General features: G+C 41.8%; 1 protein-coding gene across 1 annotated transcript; it reads right to left on the bottom strand.

Moving 5' to 3' along the window:
* Positions 1-1,159: 1,159 nt before the first annotated feature.
* On the bottom strand, positions 1,160-21,288 carry ALDH18A1 (aldehyde dehydrogenase 18 family, member A1). Its single transcript, XM_009084389.1, has 17 exons — positions 21,168-21,288; positions 18,580-18,803; positions 16,812-16,961; positions 16,617-16,721; positions 15,741-15,893; positions 15,071-15,161; positions 13,397-13,521; positions 12,247-12,391; positions 9,276-9,349; positions 8,538-8,637; positions 7,149-7,369; positions 5,029-5,166; positions 4,723-4,918; positions 4,449-4,570; positions 3,251-3,437; positions 2,277-2,372; positions 1,160-1,341 (listed from the first exon to the last, which is right to left on the bottom strand). The coding sequence occupies exons 1-17, from the start codon at positions 21,259-21,261 to the stop codon at positions 1,160-1,162; spliced, it is 2,403 nt and encodes an 800-aa protein (XP_009082637.1). The 5' UTR covers positions 21,262-21,288.
* Positions 21,289-24,426: the final 3,138 nt, after the last annotated feature.

Genomic DNA, 24,426 nt, shown 5'->3' with positions numbered 1-24,426 from the left:
CCGCGCGTCCCCCGCCGGGCGCCACCACTGAGTGGTGCCCGAACCCGCAGCACTTGATGTTAAGCAGCAGCGATTTCGGTCCCATCCGAGATCTCAGCCTTGGCGTGTTACAGTGAGAGGGAAAGGCTATGAATACGCAAAGCGATTTCTAGTTTCTTCACCGAGATCGTATTTTCTTACATTTTCGAGCCCTTTACTGTTTGATTTATATATAAGAAAGTTATATTTGTATTTTCAAATCCTATATATCTATATTCAGAATTCCTTGTTTTCTAAGATCCCATATACAATACAGTAGATATGATGTCTTATTCTGAAGTCAAATGTTAGAGAAATGATCTTTCAGTATATATAAAAATGAACAACCTAACAGCTTTTACTATTTCACGTCCATGTGCCAGCCATGCTGGGGTGGTAGAGGAAACGGTGTTGCACAGAAGGAAGAGCTCCTTCTGAGCCATCATTGAAGCAGAATTGCTGTCAGAGGAAGGGTTGTGGAAGACTAAGTTTTCTATAATACCAAATAAACCTTGGGTGCAAATAAGTAACAAAATTCCCATAGCAGACAATTGTTATTTATCAACAATAGTCAACAATACAAAGAATTACATATAAAAAGTTTCTTGGTCAGAAGCTTACTAAACATTTGGAACACCTGACCCCCTATCTCATGAGTGATCAAATACAAAGAAAGTAAGCACTAAGCTTTCTGGCTTTCAAGAGCTGTCATGATTATAAGACTGAATAAAACAAAGCACAAACCCCAAACAATCAAGTTTGTTCTCCAGAACAGATACTTGAATCAAAGACTATAAAAAATAAAATTATGCTCCACCACCAAGCATATTTCCTACAGGAAGCACTGGGATAAAAAAAAATGCAGCAGATATGGAAATCCTTCCTTATGTTACCTGTATAATTTGAAAAAGTCTGTCTCTGGGAAAAGTGAGGTCAATTTGCAGATACTAAGAAAACTGAAAGACAAGGGGAAAAAACCCCTCATAGATGGGATCATTTTGTATTCAATGTACTTCACAATAACCAACAACAATGTTCCTGAAAATGCAAAACAAACTCCTTCCCCAGAGACTGCCCTGAAGCCTGAACATCTTCAGGATGTAATTACACCCTGGGGGTTTTGCTCACAACCCCTATGTTCTTAGCTGACATTTCTCTGAGGGAGAGGGAGGCTCTCGTGAAGATACTTCATGCTCCCATGCTCTGAGAAGTCAGAAACAACATGATTGTCCCCCCTCAGCAACCACTTCGTAGTCAAGAGTCCTTCAATTCCCACTGGTCCTCGTGCATGGATACGAGAAGTACTGATTCCCACTTCGGCACCTGTACGAAACACCAAAGATAAAGGAAGTTAATTCTCAGATTATGTTCATACTGAACAATCTTGCACCTTTATGTAAAAAAGCTGCCTGCCTTTCAGTGACCTGCCATTCTCTGCTCCTCTCCAAATGCCGGAAGTTATGTTTACCTGATGTAAAAGTTAGAGGGGATTAACTACTACATGTATAAACATTACAATTTATATTCTGGCTGCAATAGAGTTATTTTCAGAAAGAAAGATGCAAGACAGAGAGGTGTCTCTTACATGGATCTCAGACTTGTTTCCTGAGGGTGTAATCCTTAACTAGAACTTTTTAATCATGTGGAACGCTGAATGTTCCAGCTGACACAGTAACAGCCTGCAGCAGAGACGTGACTTTCTGCCTCAGGAAAGAGCATTTCCCTTGTCTTCTGCAATTCACAGTAGGTACCCCTGTTTATTTAAGCAACTGATACTCAGTTTGGTTCCTTGCCGTTCGTTCTGCAACACCGCGGGGCTGGCACGCTAGACAGCAGCTCAGTCTGCCCAGCAGGACCAAAGCATGGAGTTCTTCACAGCATCATTACAAAGAGAAACAGGAGGAAAACTGTTCAGAAGTTTCACATCCTGTATTGCATTGTTCTATTACTATATGCAAGCAGCCGACTTTATTCTGACTGAATACAGCTTCAAAGGATCAAAAATATCTTTGTTCCCTACTGCTAAATTTATCTGCATAGCAGTATTAGCTAGTTCTGGCAAGAAAGAGATACTAAACTATCTGCTGATCTGTGTGGAATGAATGCCTCGGCTTCAACTTTTCGTACAGTATCTTTCCTGAAAACCTTTTATTAGACAGTAAGATTAGAGACTAATCCTATCTTCCAGTATTCAGACTGCCACACTTCACACACCAGCAAATTCTGCGGTCACATCTCTACAATATTTTCTCTCTTACCAAGTCCAAATCTATAGCCATCAGAGAATCGTGTACTGGCATTCCAGAAAACACAAGCACTGTCCACGTGCTGGAGGAAGAACTCTGCTGTTTTCTCTGGGAAAGAGGCAGAGACAAAAATAAAATCCACTACATACAGAATAATTGTGTACTGCAATACACATGACATAAACCAGTGAACAGATATAACAATACAACTTTCATCTGCAACCTTACCAGACAGTATTTAAACAGCCTAGGCTGCTACTTCTTCACAGTATGCTTATCAAGAAGACAACTGCAAATGTTATAAGAAGTTTGCAAACATCAGAAGAAAGTAAAAAGATGTCTAATTCTAAATACATCCAGTCTAGAACCTACAAAGAGGGATTTAGGTGTATGACTGGGGAGAAAGAACAGCTGCCCCAAACAGCATTTTTGAGTCAAACTGAGACACTTAAACTACAGTCACCTCTCCATTAGTCTCGAACATGGAATTGTTCCAGATAATGAAAAATCCTAAACTCAGTTACTACTGCAGGCAATATTTGGGCACTACAATGCTGAACTAGCACACACAACCCTGTGAACTGCAGGCCAGTTGCCCTTAGCGACAAGACACACGTTCAAGATCAGCTCTGTTTCCCACGTGGTCCCTACAAATCACCAGCGCACCAGGTCTCACGGCAGCGGCTATGAAATGTTTGCCTTTTAGTGACGCTCGTTTAAGCGCAGCAGGAGGTACAGAAACAGAAGCCTCCTTGAGTCATGCACTGATCAGACGCAGATCAACAAGACCTTACTGCAGCTGATTCTCAGGAGTTCCAGGCTTGGTTTGTTTGGAGAGCCAGCCTTTGCCCCAGGACAGCTCTAGCTCGGTTTTGAACTGGCACAGACCCAAGAGAAGAACTACTACATAGTAATTAGTTACAGTAACACCATGAATTGGCAGTCGAACCAAAACAGCAGCTTAAGAAAGAAGCCTGATCACTTACCATTCTCTGTGACAATCACATCTGTGTGAGAGCTTCCATACTTGTGGATATGTTCAACAGCCTCCTGAACACTGTCCACCACCTCAATGCAGCACTCCAGGTCCCCATATTCTGTGCGCAGAGATTTCACTTCCGAAGGGCTGAATGTCAAGTAAGATGCAAACTTTGGGCCAGCGTGAATCTTCACCTGCAATACCAAACATTTTGTGCTACTGACCATACCAGTGCCTTCCTGGTGAAAGCGCGGCTTCCTGTACTCTATGTGGGTTGGATATGTGGGTCCCTGTGCTGCTATGTTTGGGACTTGTGACTAAAACAGTGTTAAAAACACAACAGTGTTTGGCTGTTGCTGAACAGACTTTGCACAGCACAAGGCTTTCACTCCCCACCCCCATCCCCCTAGCAAGAAGGCTGGTAGAGTGCAGGAAGCTGGGAGGGGACACAGCCATGACAGCTGGTCAGAACTGACTGAAGGGGTATTCCATGCCACATAATGTCATGCACAGCAATACAAACTGAGGAGAGGGGCGTTTCAAAGAAGGTAGGCATTGCTCAGAGACTGGCTGGGCATTGGTCTGCTTGTGGCAGACAGTCAGCAATTAGCTTTACCTCACCAGGGGGCTGGTGGGTGTTTTGGTTTGGGTTTTTTTTGTTTTGGTTTGGGGTTTTTTTTCCTCTTCTTTGTCCCCTTTCTTCTTCCTCTCTTCTTCACTTACCAGACTATCTTTCAAATGACAAGGATTTTGCTTTTGCTCTTATTCACTGCTCATGTCCCACCTGGGAAGTCACTTGGGGAAGAAGCTAAATTAATAGATTCAAGAAGACAAGGCTTTCCATCTGGGAGGTTAACAACAATTCAGTCATAATATGGATGGGCAGAGAAAGGGTGCTGTGTATGTTCTTCTAAGGCAGTAGATTATTTTTGCTATATAAAAAGGAAGTATTTGTATCCCAATAACACCTTGTAGCTGTCCTGAGTACGCTGCTTCAGATAATTTCTGCGAAAAACTTGACGTTGTGTGCAGAAGCAAAGTTCTTCTTAAATTCATTTACATGTACAAAGAGACATATGGATAACTTACATGTTATGCCATCATAAAGCCAAACAGGGCAACATCAACCAGACCAAATGCTTCTAAAGTGTTAGAAGAAAACCATCCCACAACCACAAAACAAAACACAGGTATGAATGACTAACCTGTTCTACTCTCAACATGTCTATGATCTGATCAAACAACGGGGTTCTCAGCAAGTCTCGATGAATTAAGAGAGTTTCCAGAGCATTACAGGCAGCAGGATATTCACACTTTGAGTCTCTGACTGAAGTTTAAGAGTAGATAATTGGTTACATAACATTTACAACAAAGATTTTGAACAGCATATGTATTATATATTACCATAACTATATTGCATACTCCAAATACGAAGTTAAATTACACCCATGAGAGTCAAGTAACCCTCTCATGGCTTACTTATTCGTGTGACCTTCTCAACGCTGGCATCCATGTCCACAAACACATGACAGATCCCTTCACTGTGTCCCATTACTGGGATTCCCTTAGCAGCTTTCTGGATACTCCTGACAAGCTGAGATGAACCACGTGGAATTATTAGATCTACCAACTTATCCAAACGACAGAGATCTTCTACCTCCTCTCTTGTGTTCACCTGTGGTAGTTGAAATACAAACAGTTTACAGTTTAAACTCTCAAGTGTTGCCCATATTTTTTATACATACCATAGCAAAAAACCCAGTTGATTTAACTCCAGGCGCTTACCAGTTGCACTGCATCTCTGACTCCATGAATAGAGAGTGCTTCTTGTGTCAGATGATGAAGGATTTGATTGCTATGTGCTGCCTCCTTTCCTCCTTTAAGTAGTAAGCCATTTCCACTGGCTATGGCCAAAGCAGACACCTGTCAAAAGGGTTTATTACAGGGAAAAAAACAACCAAAAATGTAAATGTAATCTGGTTCTTCTGTCAGAATAACACCCACAAAATAAACACAGGATTTTTAGTCCTGTGGATTTACTCAATATTAATCTACAGTTTTCCTTTTACAGCTGCAAAAAAATCATTAAAATTAACAGCACATTCAACTCCAGAAATGAACCGTGCTATTGTGTGAGGAACAAACTTGAGTTTTCAGGGTACTTTTGTTGGGGGGGGGCTACAGTATACAAGTCAGAGGAAACCTTTGACACAGGGCCTGGTACAAACTGTGTCGCTGTATAGGCAATCATCCCAAGGATGTTCCTCTGCACTCGGAGACCATTCTACTATCAGTGACAGCATAGGACAGAAATCACGCCGTTCAAACACAGAGATAGCAAAGACAACCCTTCAGAGTTGCATCAGAGAGCCTGATGTATGAGGACAGGAGGCTGGCAGGAAGCAAAGCAACTACCAAGACAAGCTATTCCAAGTCTGTAAAACAAAGCGGGGGCAAGTAAAGGGCAGGGAAAGCAGCAGGAGTCAGTCTGGTGTAAGTTTTAAGATAAGATAGAAGGAAAGAGGGAGAGATCAGCTACGCAAGGCAAGAGACCTGGACTGAAGTCCAGGAAGACAGACTAGAATTCAACAAGGCAGCATACTGGTATCTATGAGGAAGAGAGCTGGCAGCAAGGAGCTAATAATGGTAGACAAGGGAGACTAGTGCCTTCTCATCTCATGGGAAATTTTCCTAAAGCATACTCCTTTTCAGGGTGAAATGGGACCACTCACAACATTGAGGCATAAAGTACCAAGCTGTCCACCACCAGTCAACCAGGAGTTTCACTTCCTTTTGAAGCGCCTGTAAGCATCACTTGCTTCTCAAACACCTGCTTCCATGTTAGAGAACTCCTCAATCAACCTTCCTAGATACCTAATATTAATTGTGGGAAGAAATTTTGTGCTCTAGGACAACCCTGCTTAAGCAGAGAGGTTGGTCCAGATAAGCCACTGTGGTCCCCTTCCAACCTGACCGATTCTGGGAAAGGCTGATAATGAAGTTTTTTTGTTTTCCTTTTAAAATCTACCTCAGTTGCTCAGTAAAGTAGTTGGGAGATAGAAAATAACATCAAAGTTGCCACTGTTCAGCACCCTTATTTCCTCGCATTATAACAGCATTTACTCACAGCAATACTCCCACATTGCCCCAGAAGTCATTTGCCCTTAAGATACCTGCCTTAGTCCTGGCACAAGACACATTACATTCACTTACAGAACACCATTCAAGATTTTCACTAGCCTTTCCAGCAACTTCAGTACTTAAGGACTTAGGATACTAGTTTTCCTCACACCCATCTCACAACAACTGAGTAAAAGCTAACATTCTGCCTCACTGCATATGAACAGTAGCAGTACAGAACAGACCAGTCAAATTCTGGTACTTCTGTGCTTTGTGTGCTCAGCCTTTTTCAGTTTTTTTAAAACCATGTATTCCTAACAGTTACAGTTAATTACTAGCATCTGTATTAGGCTGTTCAATCCCAGCCTGCAGCTGAGCTGTATGCAGCATGGCCAGATAAAACTAGTGCATATTGGTAGAAATGTCCCAAGCTGTTAGTCAGGCACTGAACATACATTTGTTAAGACACAATGCAAAAACTGCACCATCTGAATGTAAGATAACTCCTTCTATATGTCAGGTTTTTAAAAAAAAACCAACCCTTCCTCCCCAACCCCAAAACAAAACGAAAAACAGGCCTGATTATCTGAACACTGCAGATGGAAGTCCTGCAAGTATCTCTGCAGTAAAAACAGGGATGCTAACAAAATCAATTTTAGAAGAACCCAAGAAAGAGTCCCTTGACACAATAACAGTGAGCAGTCTCTCAATTGCTCACCAACAGAAATACCTTTTCTTTCATCATAAAAGAATTCCAAACAGTATAATCTGACCTCTTTGCATACCTGTGGAAGACAGTCAGGACGAGACTCAAAGATCACAAGGAGGACACCAATAGGCACTGTCACCTGCTCCAAATCCAGGTCTTTTGCTATTCGTGTTCGCCGAATTATGCGGCCAACACTGTCCTGCGAGGACGCTGCGATCTGACGCAGACCAATAGCCAAGCTGTTCAGCTTTGATGTCGACAGACTTAAACGTTTCAACAAAGGAAGTGCCAATCTCCCTGAAAGAAAAAACATTTTGCTGGAGATGGATTGGTCTGCCTAGGCTCAAGCAAAAGGACTTAAACAAGTGGTGAACCTAAGGAAAATTTAGGTATTTCCCACACCCTAGCAAGTAACCTACCTGAGATGAAAAATGTTCAGCATTAAGACCAGTAGTCACAATAAAACCACTCAAATACGGCAGTGATTTCACCCACGATATTTTCACTTAATTGCAGTTAAGTAAATGAATTAATCAGCCTTGTGTAGCTGATCTCTCCCTCTTTCCTTCTATTTTATCTTAAACCTTACACCAGTGCTTTGTACATGAAGCAAGAGCAACATCCACAACGATAAGGCTTGTCCTATTTCAAGTACTGCTGTGTGTCTGAATTTCTTACAAATTTCCACCCCTGCAGTACTTCTGGGAGGTCTGGGTAGTAGTCTTACCTTTCTGTTTTACAGATAGACATGCCAAAGCACAGACACATGCGTAGCATTCCTGTGCAGACTGGGCAAGAACTGCCTGAATTTTCTAGTTCAAACACATTCAGACAGTAAAAGTTAGCCCAGCAATGTATCCTCAAGTATCCTGGCCAGTAAAAAATGCTTCCCTGGTACCTTACGCCACGTATTACAATTAATGATGGGTCCTTTTCATGTATTTGCTATGCCAGTATGTACATCTCAATTCCAGCTTCTCAATGACTGCATCAATCCAACACACAAGATGATTTTAATCCAAGCCACCTAGAGAGAACCTTCCTCAATTAGGAGGGGACACAGTTCTCTTTGGAGAGCATCAATTTAAGAGTAGAGATGATAGTTTTCCCCTCAGGAGCCAAACAGTACATTAACCAGCCCAGAAAATATTCACTTTCCACACGACAGTAACAGAGATGATATCTGGGTTTGGTTTGTGGTTGGGTTTGGTTTTCTGTTTTTACAATACACTGCTTGGTGTTTTGCAAGGCCTCAGTATCTTCTCTGACAAAGGCATCTGTTTTAGGCAATGAAGGAAGCTGCTGCTGTTTACTCAGACAAACTCTCAAAGTCCTAGGGTCACTAGTCTGTGTCAGCCATATTACCCAATCCCAGATGACAGAAGATTCCAGTTCTGCTCATTTCTTTTGAGGCCCAGAGAGGTTCAAGATGACAGTATCACCATGGAAGGATTTGAAATATTACCTTTATTTTCAGCCTCTTCTAAGTCCTTTTTGTTTGCCAAGAGAATTTCTTCTCTCTGGTCAGTTAGTAAGTCAGCAAGACGATAAATAATCTCTGCTCTCTGAAAGAGAGAACAGTTTTTGAACTGACATTTTACACAAGTCCATGCCGTTTGACAATCTGGCCCCTACAGTCCATTCATGCTGACCACAACTTGACTCTCCAAATACTTGGCTAGCTGATTTTTCCCCCCTGCATCATATTGAAAAAAAGACCAAACACTGCTTCAACCTTTACTTTGCTTTTTATTATCTTACTGTCCATGCCCAGTCTTCTTCACCAAACTCACACGTTCTTCCTTTAAGAGTACCCTGTGCCACATCTTACCCACCCAGTTGCAGAGCAGTAATTGTCTACAGCTCTGCTTTTGCAGACACACTGTATGCTAAACTCCACACAGGAGTGAATGGAGCAAGTTATTTCAGTCAATTCTTCAGCAGCTCTGATCAAAATCCATTTCTGTGTGCTATTCGAAGCTATCAAAATTTTTATAAACCCCACATGAAAGCATGTGTTACTTCATAGCCCCAAGGTACATTATCTTTTTGCTTTTCTCATCTCCAAGCATGCTACAATACAAATGATGGATGTGGCATATAAAGAATAGATTCTTGTCCCAAGAGGCCCAATTATGCTATAGATCTGTGTTGTAAAACTTGCTACACATGCACAGTCTGAACAAGTAGCTCATACTGTCACCTGCTCAGGCTGTAAAGCTGCCAGGGTCCTGCCACCAGATCGAGCCATTTCAGCCTGCTGTTCTACTGTAGGGCCTGCAAAAAAAACCCCAAAATAGGCTATGTAGACAAAGCAACAGCATACCTGAACACTAGCCCCCATTTCTGATTCTGTATTCAGAGCAGGAAAGCAGGTGCAGAGTCTTAAACAGAAAAATTCAACAAAAACATATGCAAAACCAGAAAAACACCTGACACAAAAATACTATTATGGTCCCTACATAAAGTCATGGCATGGATTCTGTCTGTTCAAGGCAAGTGTGCACCATGTATCAAAAGGACTTGGGAAAGCACAAAAAGACGCAATAGCAAAGTCTCAAGGCACAGTAGACTACTGAAAGAAAGGAGGTAAACTTTGAAAAGCTTAAGTATCCAACTGAGGAATGTGTGCATGGGAATGTACAAACAACAATGGAAGACATTCTAGTAACTGTTCACAGAAAAATAGCTTTCCTTCTGTCTCTCCTTGCACACATTTTAGAAGAAAGGTGCTAAAATTATATGAAACAGGTTATTTCTGTTTGAAGACAAGTCACCGTGCTCAGGCAGCATCTCCCCAAAGAGTTCACAAGTAGCTCCTGGATAAACTGTGATTTATAACTCTCCTGAAAGTGCCAGTAATCCAGATGACTTAAAGGTGGCAAGTATGACCCAACTTCCACTTAAGAAGGGTCCCATGGAAATTGCCAGAATAGGAATTCCAAGTTATGAAACATACAAAGAGGTATAGCGGGAAGTGTAAGAAAAGAACTTGTGGATACATGATTAGACTTATTTAAGATGTGCTAAAACAGCTTTTAAAAATGCCATCATATTTACAAAGTATGATATTTTTTGGTGTTAACAAAAGTGACATGTATGTAAGCAGATACAGTTGATTTCTAAAAGTTATTTGAATTTCCAAAGTGTGTTTTTTGTAAGACAGAAGACAAGATTGGAATAAACACCACAATAGTCCACAGGGACAGAATTTTGCTGTTTGCCATATTTGTAAGTGGCACAGAATGGTGTCATGAGATTAAAAGTTCTACTGCTGAGACAAATTTACTGTAGTGGGTCTAACAAAAAAGTGTCACTGTCACACTGTTTTCTAGAAAGCAGCTCTTCAGAGAAGAAACCAGGGGTCCTGGTGGACACTGAGCTGGACACCAGCCAGCAGCATGGCCTTGCCACAAAGGTGGCTAACAGTGTCCAAGGCTGCCTGAGGAGGAGTGTTGCAGCAGGCCAAGGGACGTGATCCTTCCCTTCTACTCAGCACTGGTGAGGCCTCACCTGGAGCGCTGTGCCCAGTTCTGGGTTGCCCAGCACAAGAGAGACTGTGGGGAGTCCAAGAAAGAGCTGCAAAGACGATGAAGGGACTGGAGCATCTCTTGTATAAGGAAAGACAGAGACCTGGGACTGTTGAGCCTGAAGAAGGCAGCTCAGGGGAGATCGCATCAGCATGCACAGATTTCTGGAGGGAAGGTGTGAAAAAGATGGAGACAGACACTTCTCAGTGGTGCCCAGTGACAAGATGAGAGGCAACGAACACAAACTGAAACACAGGAGGCACCTCCCCCTCAGGAAGCACTTTTGCAACGATAGGATGACCAAGCACTGCCATGGGACTTGCCCAGGGAAGTTGTGGAGTCTCCTTTCTAGGAGATACTCAAAAGCTGTCTGGACACAGCTTTGGCAAACTGCTTGAGTAAGGGGTATGACCAGATGACCCTGTCATCTGTCATACTGTCCCTTCCAAACTCAGTCATTCAGCAGTTCTGTGATTTTCTCTGCAGCCAAGTCACTAGGCCACAAACCAGTAAGCATAATGCAAACCAGATAAACATGAAGCAATGTACAGAGAAAAGGAAAAATCAGACCATAGTATTGTAACTAACTGACCATCAACAAGCAAATTAAATGTCTGGAATTATTAGACAAGACCTAGAGAATACAGCAGAAAATAAAATCAACTTTTTATAAAAACTCAGTCCTGCCATCTCATAAATTAAAGCCTTATTTGCATCTTGAATGCTATGTGAAATTCTGCCCATCTCGAAAAGGCTGCAGTAGAATGAAAACAGTTTTGAACAAGAGAAACAGGAATGACCAAGGTTTTGGAACAGCTTCACTAGAAAATGCCATCTTTCACATGGAAGAGAGATGAGGGAAAAGACGATATCTCATTTCTTCAAAGTTGAACAAGGATTAATCGCCCACAATGTCACGAGGGGCATCAGATGAAGCTATCAGGAAGAAAATTCAAAACCTTTCCCAACCTTCCACACCCAAATTAAAGCAAGCACTTCTTCACGTATTTCTATCTCCAGAATTAACACATCATCTCTAGTTAAGGCTCGACCACAGTCACACAGAGCAGATTCAAAGGATGCTCTGACACATTCATATAAGAAATCCAGTAAGGATTACTACACGAAGAAATTCACTTCGCTTTAAGCGTAAGTCAGAAGTATCACTCCATACTTGGCCTATCCTGCTAAGGCCATGGATCTCCAGGTCTGACTTTCTCCAGCAATTGTTACACAGTTCCAACAATGCAGTGGCAGGAAAACATTCCTACCTACCATACCAGAAGACTGAGCTGTAAAAGAACTTTATGGTAAGAACTAAAGCTAAACACTGTCTTTGCTCAGCAGCACATTCTATGTCCACGCTTTCACACTGAAGTCATTAATACATGGTGGTAACACCCAAGACTAAAAATGGCAAAACTCTACTCATTGCACTCTTCAAATGCATGTGTGATGCAGCAGTTTAACAGCTGGAGGGAACAAGAGCAGCTAATTCAACAGTTTCTATCCTTACTTTAGAAAATACCTTTCAAAATCCTTTTCTAAAACACAGTGTAGTTTGCCATAGTACAGGTCTAGACAGATTTTAATTTTTCAGGAAAGCTCTACAACTCTCAATGCACACATTACCTATGTACTCACCTGCAGGTTTTACCTCTGAAAAAAAAGTTCCAACCTTTTTCCCTTCCACAATATCTGTGATGACATGACCTGAGATCTTTGGGTGGGTTCCATTTGCAATCACTACAGAGGTGCCTCCTTGGAGGGCCCACAGAGCTGCTTTCACCTACAGTGAAGGATAGAGCCAGTTCCAAGAAAAGTACTTGTTATTTCAATCACCACTGTCAACAAGACTCGTGGGCACACTCCAATCTCCAGATTCATCACTTATGCTTTCAAAGAGCATTCTACATACTTCCATAACGTAGCACTGCATGAGACTGTGTATTTGTGCTTTACCTTCCCTTCCTTAACTAGCTGACCCTTTATCAGCACACTTCAAATTTTCCTAACAGCCTGCTTTTTTCAAGACTTTTGCAAGGGCACTTTGGTCATATGTTCTTTTTCACCACCACCCTACAAGTTTTTACACACAGCTTTCCAGATGTGTCCTTTGGAAACCTGCAGCAATTAAGTACTACTGTAGCGTGTATCTCAGCCTCAGGAGAGACATGCCAAGTCTCACACCACACTCATGTTTACATACTCGCAGCAATGAATACTGGGAGCATCCTACTGCACGCAGCACTAAAAAACATCGGCCCTCTACCTCTACCAACCTTGCACTCAAGAACTAAAGTACCTTGGTCTCCACCAAAATATCCTTCAGAAGCAAACAGTAAATGTACAAACTCAGAAAGGAGAGGGAGGTAGCATATCAAATTTAAGTGACAGGAATCCATAACCAGACACAACTCTACAGACGTGATCTCACTAGTGCTGAGTAGACGAACATGATCGTTTCCTTTGGCCCGTTGGCTATGCCCTTCCTAATGCAACCCAGGATACTGCTGGCATGCTTTGCCCAAAGGCATCACTGCTGACTCATGTTCCACTTGGTGTATACCAGGACACCTATGTCCTTTCTACTCAACCTGCACTTAAGGCAGTCATCTCCCCAGCCCATACCGGCGAATGGTGGTGCTCCTTCCTAAGACTCAGCATTTCGCGTTATTGGACTCAAAAGGTTCCTGCCTGCAGCCTGCCAAGACCCATCTGAGCAGCAGCATGAAACACAATTATCTCATCTAGCTGCTTTTCCTTCCCAAAAACAAATGTTCCGTATTTCTACCTTGGCTTCCATGCCACCCATTCCCACACGGGATTTGGTTCCAAATGTTACAGACTGCTGGTCTCCTGGGTAGAATATGTCAATGAGCTTTGCATCATCAGATCCTGGAGGGCTGTCAAAGAGTCCTGAAATAAATAATAAAAACCAGTTATATACCCTCATGTCCAAAGCTCACCCAGGAAAAAAGAAAAAATAACCCAACCAACATGAGGCTAAAAAGCTGTATTCCACTTTATAGTCCACTGAACCCCATTTTTTGTGGGACTGAATGCACAAAACACTTAACAGGCATACTCAAGAAGTACAGCTTTACTGAAAGCGTAACAAATAAGAAAGCGAAAGTTCACGCGCTGAATAGCAGCATGCAAGCCGGGAGGTAGTTCAAATTCAGGGCTTACATACACAAGCCCAGAGCTGAACAGACAAAGGATAGTCCTCCTTGCCAAAGCCTCAGATGATAATTCTGGACTGCTGGGTTGGTACAGCGATAAACCAGAGAGATGTAAAAAAGGGCAACTATCTAATTCTACTAAGAAGGAACACAACATTACACAGACATGCTCTTATTAATAGTTTTTAAAAATTGAGTAATTCTATGTAACTATACTTGGAGTTGAATGATGCTCTGGCTTACCTGACACGTTAAATTTATAACTCTACCACCACACTTCCCAGAAATTCTATGTGAACAAATAGTGCCATGACGAATTCGAGAGCACAAGTGCGGACTATCTGTGTCCATCCTCGGTAGCTTGGGAAGGAGACGACACACATCTTTCCATAAATAAGATGTCACACTGAATGAATAAGAAGCTTGGAGAATGGGTGTACTGGGTGGGGTTTTTTTATAAGCTGTTTTGAATATTGCCTTTATGAGCTGTTCTCAAGACAGTCATTTAAACTAGAATCAACCATGAAACCTGGTTGAATCTGTTAAAAGAAACTGTTTTTATGCAAAGGCATCTCCTTCCTCCTCAGGACCTATGGTATGTGCCAAAGTCCAGGATCCACTGAAAGAAACACATCTGGAGAAGATGAAAAGACTATGTGACTTGGGTGATATGGACTGCACTCATCTGAAACTGCACCCACTATCCTCCTCTCTCTAGAAAAGGAAGTTCGACATCCATAGGTGACAGACTGAGGTCACAAGAGCACAGCTCAGACGACCAGAGCAGTGTAAGCCAGAAGTCTGGGAAAGAGAAAAAGCTAGGAAGTTCCAGGTATCTGGAAAGCAATGAACAGGATTTGTACAGATAATTCACAGAAAGACAAAACCTGCTGCCAGAAGAAACAAACTACTGTAAAACAGTATTTGGTTTATACTCCTGATTCTAGACACATAGCCTTTATCCTGCATACTACTCCTGACTATCATACAACTCTGAGAAGCTATCAGAAGGACCACGGTACATGAGGCATTCTGGGTTCTTGAACAAGTCTCAGGTTTCCATGCATTGTCACCCACCAAGATTCAACAGTGTGACAGACAGTCTTTGGTTTATGCCGCAGCATTAGCATTGGGTATAGGCTTTAAGGAGTTACGCACTATGTTGCAATTGTCCCTGTAAAAGAGATGAACTGAAACGATCACTAAAGCCCAAACAGAGGTTGGCTTGACAGTCTTCACTAAAACAAGGTGCACTTCACTATAACAAGAAATAACTCACAAACCTTCTACGTCTGAGAGAACAATCAGGAGATCAGTTTTCATTTCCACAGCCAGTCGTGCTGCCAGACTGTCATTATCCTTCACACTAATCACCTGCAATGCACATACACAGCAGCACTGAATAGTGGGAGGAAATAAGAAATATTTGGCTGCAACAGGTAAAAGCAAGGTGCCTCAGCACTACCATCTCCTTCTGGGCTACCCTGTTCACACCCACTGGAAACTTCAAAGGTGATCTTTGTGTGAAAGTACATACGCTACTGGAGTGCAGTAAAGTGGTATCAAAATGACAAAGCAGTGTGATCAGTACCTGCACTCTCCACTTTGGTGCCCAGTGACAGGGCAAGAGGCACTAACTGACTCTACTTTAAGCAGCGGTGCTGGACTAGATGACCTGCAGAAGACCCTTACAACTTCAACTACTCAGTCAAAAAACAAACTAGGCATGCTTGCTTTTGACGCAGCAGATATTATCTGCCCTGCTTTCACCCCACAACACTGCATCATGCCACATACAGACGAGTCAGCACGGTCTTCCAGTACCCTCTGTCTACACACTAATTCCATATGCTTGCTTCCCTGCTGCAGGCTTCAGAGGTCCCCGATTACGGCATTAGTGCTGTACCATCTGCAAGCAGGAGTCACCCCTTGCAATACTTTACCCACATTTACCCCCTGCAGATCACTGTTTGGCTCTGGAGGTGGAACAACAGCATCATTAGTGTTAATTATAGGGACAATATTCATCCTTAAAAGCTCATGCAATGTTCCATTTAAGTTGCGACGCTTCTGTTCATCATGGAAATCCAGGTTGGTGACTAAAATCTAAAAGGAGAAAAAGTAAACAACTTAGCCTACCACTCTTCCTGAGAACACTATTGAAACTTATGTATTAACATGTCATAACAGAGCAGTCATGCCCTTTGGGTCACTAAAGAAACACAAGCCACAAAGGACAAAGCATACAAGTGAGAAATATTCTTTTCACAATATTACCAGGTTTATGTGCCTTCACTTCCACTGGAGCCTATAATGGCCTTTCTCAAGCTGACAGACCACATGCTCCAAGAATGAACTTGGGAAAAAAATCATAATCAGAACACAGATGCTGATGATAACTACTAAGACCCTAAACAATTCAATTCATTACTCAAGACACTGCCTTTCCTGTTTTCCCACCCAGTTTAATGCTCCCACTGTAGTAAGAGAAGGGATGCTTTATTTCAAGATTTCTCTTCAGCTCACTAGAACTCATTTGCTTTTCTGAAAGCATCTTGGTAATAAAGCCTCAGGCATACAGATACCATCCCTCTCTGGCATTTTAAGACAAAAATCCCTCAATGTCTGCTCTGGAGAGATTTTTTCTTTTATTGTAAGAGCAGTACACACCTGAACTCCAAAGAGAAAAAGCTTATTTTTTTTATCTTGGTGATAGGTAACTCCATTTCAGAAATACTTAGCAAGGCACTCCTGTACAAGCTACCATTTATGCCACAATAATAAGCCCCCAAAGTAGCAAATCAGACTAGGAAAGAAGGAATGACTTACTTGAGCTGCACAGATGCTGTACTGTGTAAACATGGCCTCATACAGAGCCATCAATCCACTCTGGCCAGCTGCTGCACAGGCTCGTGCCTCCAAGACTGGAATAGCCTACAAAGATAGAGGAAAGCTGCCAGGCAGTAACTTGAGCGGGTACTACCCAACATTCAAGGAAAAGCAGGAGAATCACCAGCTTCTCACCATATCTTTTAGCTGACTCTGGCCTGAATGAAGCGCTTGCCTCACACTCTGAGAAAGCAAGATCTCATGACGCAACCGCTGCTTTCCAAAAGCTACGGCACCACTGGTAACAATCATCATCTCTCGGCCCTGATTTTGCAGCACTGACACCTGTAAGTACAAAATCTAAAACTAGGGTCTGGCATATGATCACTGCTAGCAATTCCATTCTGGCTATTATAGATAACCTTATACTCACCAGTTCTTGCCAACACAAGTGTTTCGCTTTACCTGTGGATGTTCAAAGCAAGGCAAACACCCTTTCAGATACTCCTGCACACCTTCCTAGCCACTTAGGAGCCATGGCAAGGATTGCATGCAATCTATACCTTCTGCTAAACCTTCTTTTCACAACACCAATTTTTACAGCAGAATCATGCTTGAAACTTCAGAATACAATTACATGGTAGGACTTTGATACCTCTCACCCCTTCACCTCCGTTGCTACAAATAAGGAAAGATATGAAAAGAGTTTTAAAGTAGCAGCTGTATCTTCCACCAACTTTTTTATCATCCATTCCCTAAGCTGCCATTATACTGTAACTCTGAATTCAAGCAGTGAAGAGGCCAACTCTTGAGCTTTTGATTACTTCTTCCTTGTTATCTGGCCAGATTCCTTTCAAAGCTCTAAAACTTACTGTCTTATGTGAATTTCATTTATAATGTTAACTTTACTTCTCAGAGGGGACATGCCTAATCCTCACCAAAGTTATCATTTTGGAGAACAAGTATCTGAGCTGATCCCATCAGTTTTCCCCACAAATAATGAGGTTTCAGGCTCTTTGCTGGAAGAACTCTGCAAATGCTCAGGTAATCAAGAAGGGCTGACTCTTTCTGCAGAGTTCACAGACTTCAGTACCACCCTTCCCAGTAGAGCAAACTAATGTCCCAGTCACGTCTTACCTACTGCATAAAAATCTCACCATGCAAATCTCTCCTTCTATGCTGTGTCTGGCTGAGATGAAGGTAACTTTCTTTATAGGAGTCCACATGGTACTGTGTTTTGGACTTCAGTTCTGAAACAGTGTTGATAACATTCCCATGTTTTGCCTGTTGCTAAAGAGTGCTTGCATAGCATCAAAGCCTTTTCTTTTTTTTGCACAGCACCAAGGCTCTCCTTTTCCCACTACATTCCATCACAGCAGGTAGGCTAAGGGCTGGGCACAAAGTTCAGAGAGAGCACATTTGGGACAGCTGACCTGAACTAGCCAAAGGGACATTGCAAATCATGTATCGTCATGCACAGTAGTAAAACTGGGGTAGTAGAGTAGAAAAAGGCAGCGGTTGTCTTCCAAGGTAACCACCACTCAAGGACTAGTTGGGCATTGGTCTGCTTGTGTGAGGTAGTGAGTGACTGCCTTAGCATCACTTGCTCATTTCCCCTCTCCTTCACTTATTAAACTGTCTTTATTTCAACCCATTAGTCTTCTTAGTTTTGCTTTTCCCATTTTCTTCCCAGTCCCACTAGTGGTGGGGCAGAGGTGTGGGGAGCAAACAAGAATCTGTGTGGATGTTTATCTGATGGTTGGGGTCAACCCACCACACCTTCAAACAGCGATTTACTGAGTTACATGGTTTGTAACACAGCAGAGAGGGTTGAAAAAGGGAAAGGCCGACACATTGCTTTACAGGGCCAACGCTACTTTATGAGGGTCTATTACAATCTTCTGTGCCATCCAGTAATCACAGAGTATCTGAAATCATAACAGACGTTCACTCACAGAATTACCTGCTCTACGATAGAAGCCAGCCTCCCAAGGGCCAAGCCACACTCATCCCCTCGAGTCACAACAGCACTACCCAGCTTCACCACGATCCGCTTCGCATGCTTCAGCTCACTGCGGTGTGCAAATGATTTGCCATGTGCACGGCTGAGTGGCATAGTGATAAATGGAATGTTGCTCCAACAACGGATGGATTCAGTTCTTAATCTTTGGTTACGGCAAGGGAGGTCTGTAAAGAAAGCAAGAAAATTCAATGCGGTTTTAAGTGTTTCATTCAGACTTCAAGCCCTTTAAGTCATGTACCATTTCCTCCCTTTCAAGGCTGAAGCCCACAATACACACTTCTCAGTGCCTGGGAATGAGAAGCCAGCTTTCAATTCACCAAAACCAAGCGAGAACCAATCCCATCTGAGCAGTGCTAACCATCTCTATTGTACAGAAAGCAATAACCCATGCATCACAGAGCGCTGACTCTGGGAATCTAAAAGACCAAACTGAAGGACACTGTAAAAGAGCCCATACAGCTCACATCGCAAGTACTAGTTTTAAAAACAATCTTCTTTGCCTTGCCTCATTAGATACAGTTAGAGAACTTTCCTGTATGTAGTAGCATAGAAAACCTGACTGTTAGGAAAGAAGAGAAATATGGCTAGCACAACATCTCTAAGTCAGGTATTTCTGCATGTTGCTCAGCTAGGGTCAGTTCAAGGGGGGGGTGACAGACCTATGAACTGGAAGTCACATAGTGGCATTCAAACCCTGGAACAGGCCTCCTGCAGAAGTGGTCCTGCCCAAGCCTCCCAGGCTTCCAGAGTCATTTGGACAACGACCTTTAATAGCTGCTTTAGTCCTTGGGCAACTGCGAAGTGTCAGGCAGTGGGACTAGATGACCAGTGTAAGACCCTGACAACTCAACTATTCTGTTCCAGTCAATCCTAAGCAATATCTCCTCTGAAGATGAGACACTAACATGTCACATATACAAAAGTAGAAAATGGAGTTTAGAGAGGAGCTTCACTTGCCTCTCATTTTCATGAGGGAATACTTGTGAATGTAAATAAGGTCTACAATACATATGAAAGACCATGCTAAGGAGTCCAATTTGACTGTTCTTTCCAGCATTTATACCTTACTATTTAGTATTTGCCTATCCCATACAGTATGACCAGAAAGGAGTAAAACCAATTTATTTCCAGTTCTCTTGGCTAGAGGTTCAGACTTTAGGAGGTTCCAAGGAGGCAGCTGTTGAAGGATAACCAGTATCTGAAAAGGAACCCTTTTTTTTTTTTTTTTTTTCAGAAAAACAAGGGAAAGACAACAGGTCTAGAACAAGCCGAGAATTTAATTCATTTCTACGGAAGTCCTAATCACAAATCTTGCCCTATGGCTGCATAAACCTGTATTTTTTAGTTATTTTACATTGGACTTCAGGGGACGCAAGTCCATTAAGTTGCTCCATATACAATTAAGGAGGAACTGACAGCCATCCCATCAATGTTTTGGACATATACGTTTACAGGCATTCCAGTTTTTATACCCCATACCTCATCAACAGTTTCACATCTTAAAGAAGGGGAAACATGAAACATACTTAAGTATTTGGCAATGCAAGTCTTTATGTAATCTCCATGAGGTTTGCTTCTCAGGAGCAAAAAAAGCACAATTTCAAAATACACATAAGCTGAACAGGATCACAACAGAAAACGCTGGGCAGAAGAAAAAACATCTATGATAAATGCTCACTCTAGTTGTAGATCACAACTGATGAAGTAACAAGAGCTGCTCCACTGCTGGATACTGTCAATACTTAGGACTAAACTTCTCAGAGTTAATACTGTGAAAATTATTGACTTTGGAAAATGAGGAATATTTAGAAATGTTACAAATACAGAAGTCAATATAGCTGTAGCTCATAAAAAAAAGTTTAGCATTTTCAAGATTTCAACATTCAATTGATATAATTATTAACAAAAGAGAACTCTTAACACAGACCAAGGGGAAATTAATCTTGTGTGCAATGGTAAACAGCTAATCTCTTGATTGAATAGAGTCTATCTATCCTTGCCTTTTCTGTTTCAGACAACTGATCAAATACACACTGAATGGTTTCTCAAGTTAGGTCTTCTGTGAAAAACAATTACCAGGGTACCTATATATTTCCACTCATATTTTCTACATGCATCTTTCCGCTTTTATCTAATCCAAATAAATTTGAGCTTTTCACCTTGCTTTACTCAAGACATCTGTGGGCTGAAAATGCAGATGAAGAAGACATAATCAGATCTTGTTTTCCAGAAACGTATGAGGTTGAAATGAAGAACTTTTACAGCAGCAGTACTTCCGCACTCATTTTTTTTCCCTTGAAATGCATGTCAGAATGAAAAATACACACTCTCAGACAGCCAGATGAATATTACTGACTTAAGAGAGAAAGTAACATTAAGAAAGTAGAACTCCAACTGCAGTTCACTTCAGAGGTTGCTTGAATGACGTTAGTGAGATGATTTTGCTTTCAACATCAGAAAGAGCATAGGCATGCCCAGACACATACTGACCAACATTGTTAGAAGCACGTGCTTTCTCTCATACATACATAAACGGGAAATGGCTGCGATGGCATGTGGCGATAACAAAAAGCACCATCCAGGAGAACGGACAAGAGGGCTCAGAGCAGCTCGACAGAACATTTTGAGATGCCTTCTGCAAATCAAGGATATCTGCAAGTTAAAAGGAAGGGAGCAAGGAGGAAAACTGGTTAAGTATCAGTGAATTTCCATCTATATTTCTCTCCTCACCCACTCCCCACCGCAACTCCACTTTGCCCTGTAGTCTTAATACCATTTCCTTGAGCCCACTCCCCATTTTACAGAACTTGCTCACAGACTGTGGCACAGAAGAACTGAAGGCCCCTGTTCCCTCCCTGCTGCCAGAAGATCATTAGTCAAGGCAAACACATGGTTCCCCAAAAAGTGAAAGCACTACTAGTGAGCGTACCTACAACGGATAAAAGCCCAAATTTAGTCCACAGAGAAGCATGGAAGAAAACAAAACTATAACAGAGAGAGGCTGTATCATCCAGACTTCCCTGTACACGCCAGAACAGTGCATGTACTACACTTCTCATGAATCTCAGCCCTATTCAATATAAGATTGCTGATTCACTTTTCCCTGAGCATTATCAAATTACAAGATATTATCCATAATTACAAGTAAGGACACAAATTTCCATGGTACTTGGCACTAGTTTCCCTTGACTGAACCTGTAAACACTCAGGATTCTTGTAACTCTAAAATTCACTAGAGCAAGTACACAGCAAACAAGGGATTAGCAATTTCCAATGACAGGTCTAGTTGAAGTAATGTATCTAGTATCACAAAGGAAACAAAGGAGATTTACAAGAATCCAGGTCTCCCAGACAGTACTTAAGCCATGAAACCTCTCCTTCCCCTTTTACAAAATTTTGCTTCCTCTATTTGATAGCAATCCATTCCTCTGCACCTCTAGAATAAAGCAAACAACACAGCACAAGCTATGGCAGGGAGAAGGTATTGAAAAGAGGACAAGGACAACTAATGGCAACTGCATTAGAAGACCGCTATTAAAAATACCAGGGCGATTACAGCACTGACAGTTCTGGCATACGTGTACATGAACACCTGAAGTTGTCTCATTACCCTCGTGTATTGTTATTATCCGTCATTATAATCCTTAGTAAAATATACACCTCTACGTTAGACAAGGCAGCCACCAGCAGACAATGGTTCTTCCATTTCGTCTACTAAAGATTACACCGCTTGGTATTGTAACAATATGAATCTGCAATGGCAGTCTTGATCACTGACAGGATGAGGCAGACAAAGTACTCTGAGAAGTAGACAAAGCACGTAGACAAAATTTTCTTCTCATAACAGGGCAAGCTTAGAGGTACTGTGGAACAGTACCAACTAGACATTCCCCCTTTGAACCCTTACCAGGCACACCATGCACCTGCCTCTGGGGGTGCACAATTCCCACTGCTCCCATTATGTCTGGCTTTTTCAGCCATCCACCTTGAAGTTCACCTTGACATCTACTGTCAGATATCATCTTCTCAAGATGGTCTTAGTTGTGTCTCAGAGGGATGCTCAAAGTCCAGCAGCTCCTGACAACCTGAACTGCAAATTACAGGAACCAGAACCCTTTTCACCACAATTGTCTGGAGTGGAACTGCACATTCCCCTGCAGCTCCCTTTACAGACTGCCTCCCTCAGGGGACAGAACCAGAAATCCAGTGTTTCACCCACACACATTTCCTGTTACAACCTGTCCTGTCAGGCCTTCAACTCCCACTGCAGTAATAATCTTCACCTGGTGCTGCACTGTCACTAGAATACAGACCCATATGGGCTAATCAAGCTGTGCTGTGTTCTTGGCTGCTACTCTTGCTCTTGGCTCCTACTGATCTGACAGAGAACCACTTCACATTCTGACTACAGGGCTGCTTGCAACTAAGAGCAACCTTGTCCTTCTGGAAGACTGTCTCCTTTTTCCCTTTGCCAGAGACAACTTTGCTAAAAGCGAGCACATAATGAGGAGTGAGGCATGTCAGACAGTGTGAATCTTTTGAAGGAAAAATATTAGAAAAAACAGCATGTTTCCAAAACTGGTTTGTGAGAAAAGGCAAGAAGATCAAGTTACCAAGAAAACAGAAAGTTTAAAGCAGCAGCAGACATCAAGAAAATAAAAAGAGATATGTGAAATGGAGACAACACTACCAGAAAGCACAGAAAGAGCACAAGATATGCTGCAAATTACAAGCTTTCCTTCAGGCTAGTCCAAGTTCTTTCTCTACTCTCACTCAAACAAGAATTTAAAGTTAATTTCAACCTCATTGTCCATTCCACTCACATTTCCACATCTCCATACCTGGAATAGTTCTGGTCTTCAGTAACAAGCTAAAAAAAAAAAGGTACATAATTAAAAATAACGTAATTTAAAAAATACTTCTGCCATACTAGGAAGAAGCAAAAAAAAAAAAAAAAAAACAAAAAACGCAAAATGCACTATTCAGGTACTTCCCCTAGCATCAACGTCAAAATTTACTGTTTTCATTGCCAGAAAAACCTACTTCTTTCAAACTAGTCTCCAAACCTGACCTTTAAAAATATAATTTTCCCATTATCTCTTATTACTCATAGAAAGCAGTACTATTGGCTAGTTTTCATTAATTTATTATCTTCAAAACAGCTGTTAAGTACCACAGTACATTTAGATTCTGCTCCAGATCAGTGTAAAGAGACTCAGTTACCTCCCAGAGCAATCAAAGACCTCAATTCCTAAAACTGGTGCCTCGATCAGCAACAATCTGTAATACTGGTTTTTCAGTCTGTTGGCTGCAGACCCAGACGATGTCCACAACTATTTGCAGTGAGCTGATTAAACTAAACTTTTGTCACATTTTTATATATAAAGACAAGTATCTAAAAGCATTAGGACACTCAAGTGAAAAAAATCTGGAAATCAAATTCCAGGAGTTATACTGTACTACACTTAAGCAATTAAGCAGAGAGAAATCGAGTTCCAGGGAAATGCACACAATTTCCATGAAGTCTTTACCATGACACAAATACGTCCTATGTAACATTCAGAGGCTTCTGCTATTTAAACTACTTTGTTATCTTAACAACTAAAACTTTTGCAAGGGAACAAGAAAAAACAAAAAACGACCTGCAGTTCCTTGTTCAAATGAAACCCTAGAAACCCACCCAGAACTGACTAAAATAAAGGAAAACTTCAAACAAAAGGTCTTTAAATCAGCTCGCTAAGAGCTGTGCCCGAGTTCTGCAGATTTTGTACGCACGCAGAAGAGACG

Source organism: Acanthisitta chloris, unplaced genomic scaffold (assembly GCF_000695815.1).
Source record: "Acanthisitta chloris isolate BGI_N310 unplaced genomic scaffold, ASM69581v1 Scaffold13331, whole genome shotgun sequence".
NCBI classification, from domain to species: Eukaryota; Metazoa; Chordata; class Aves; order Passeriformes; family Acanthisittidae; genus Acanthisitta; species Acanthisitta chloris.
This window is presented reverse-complemented; position numbering and strand designations above follow the sequence as displayed.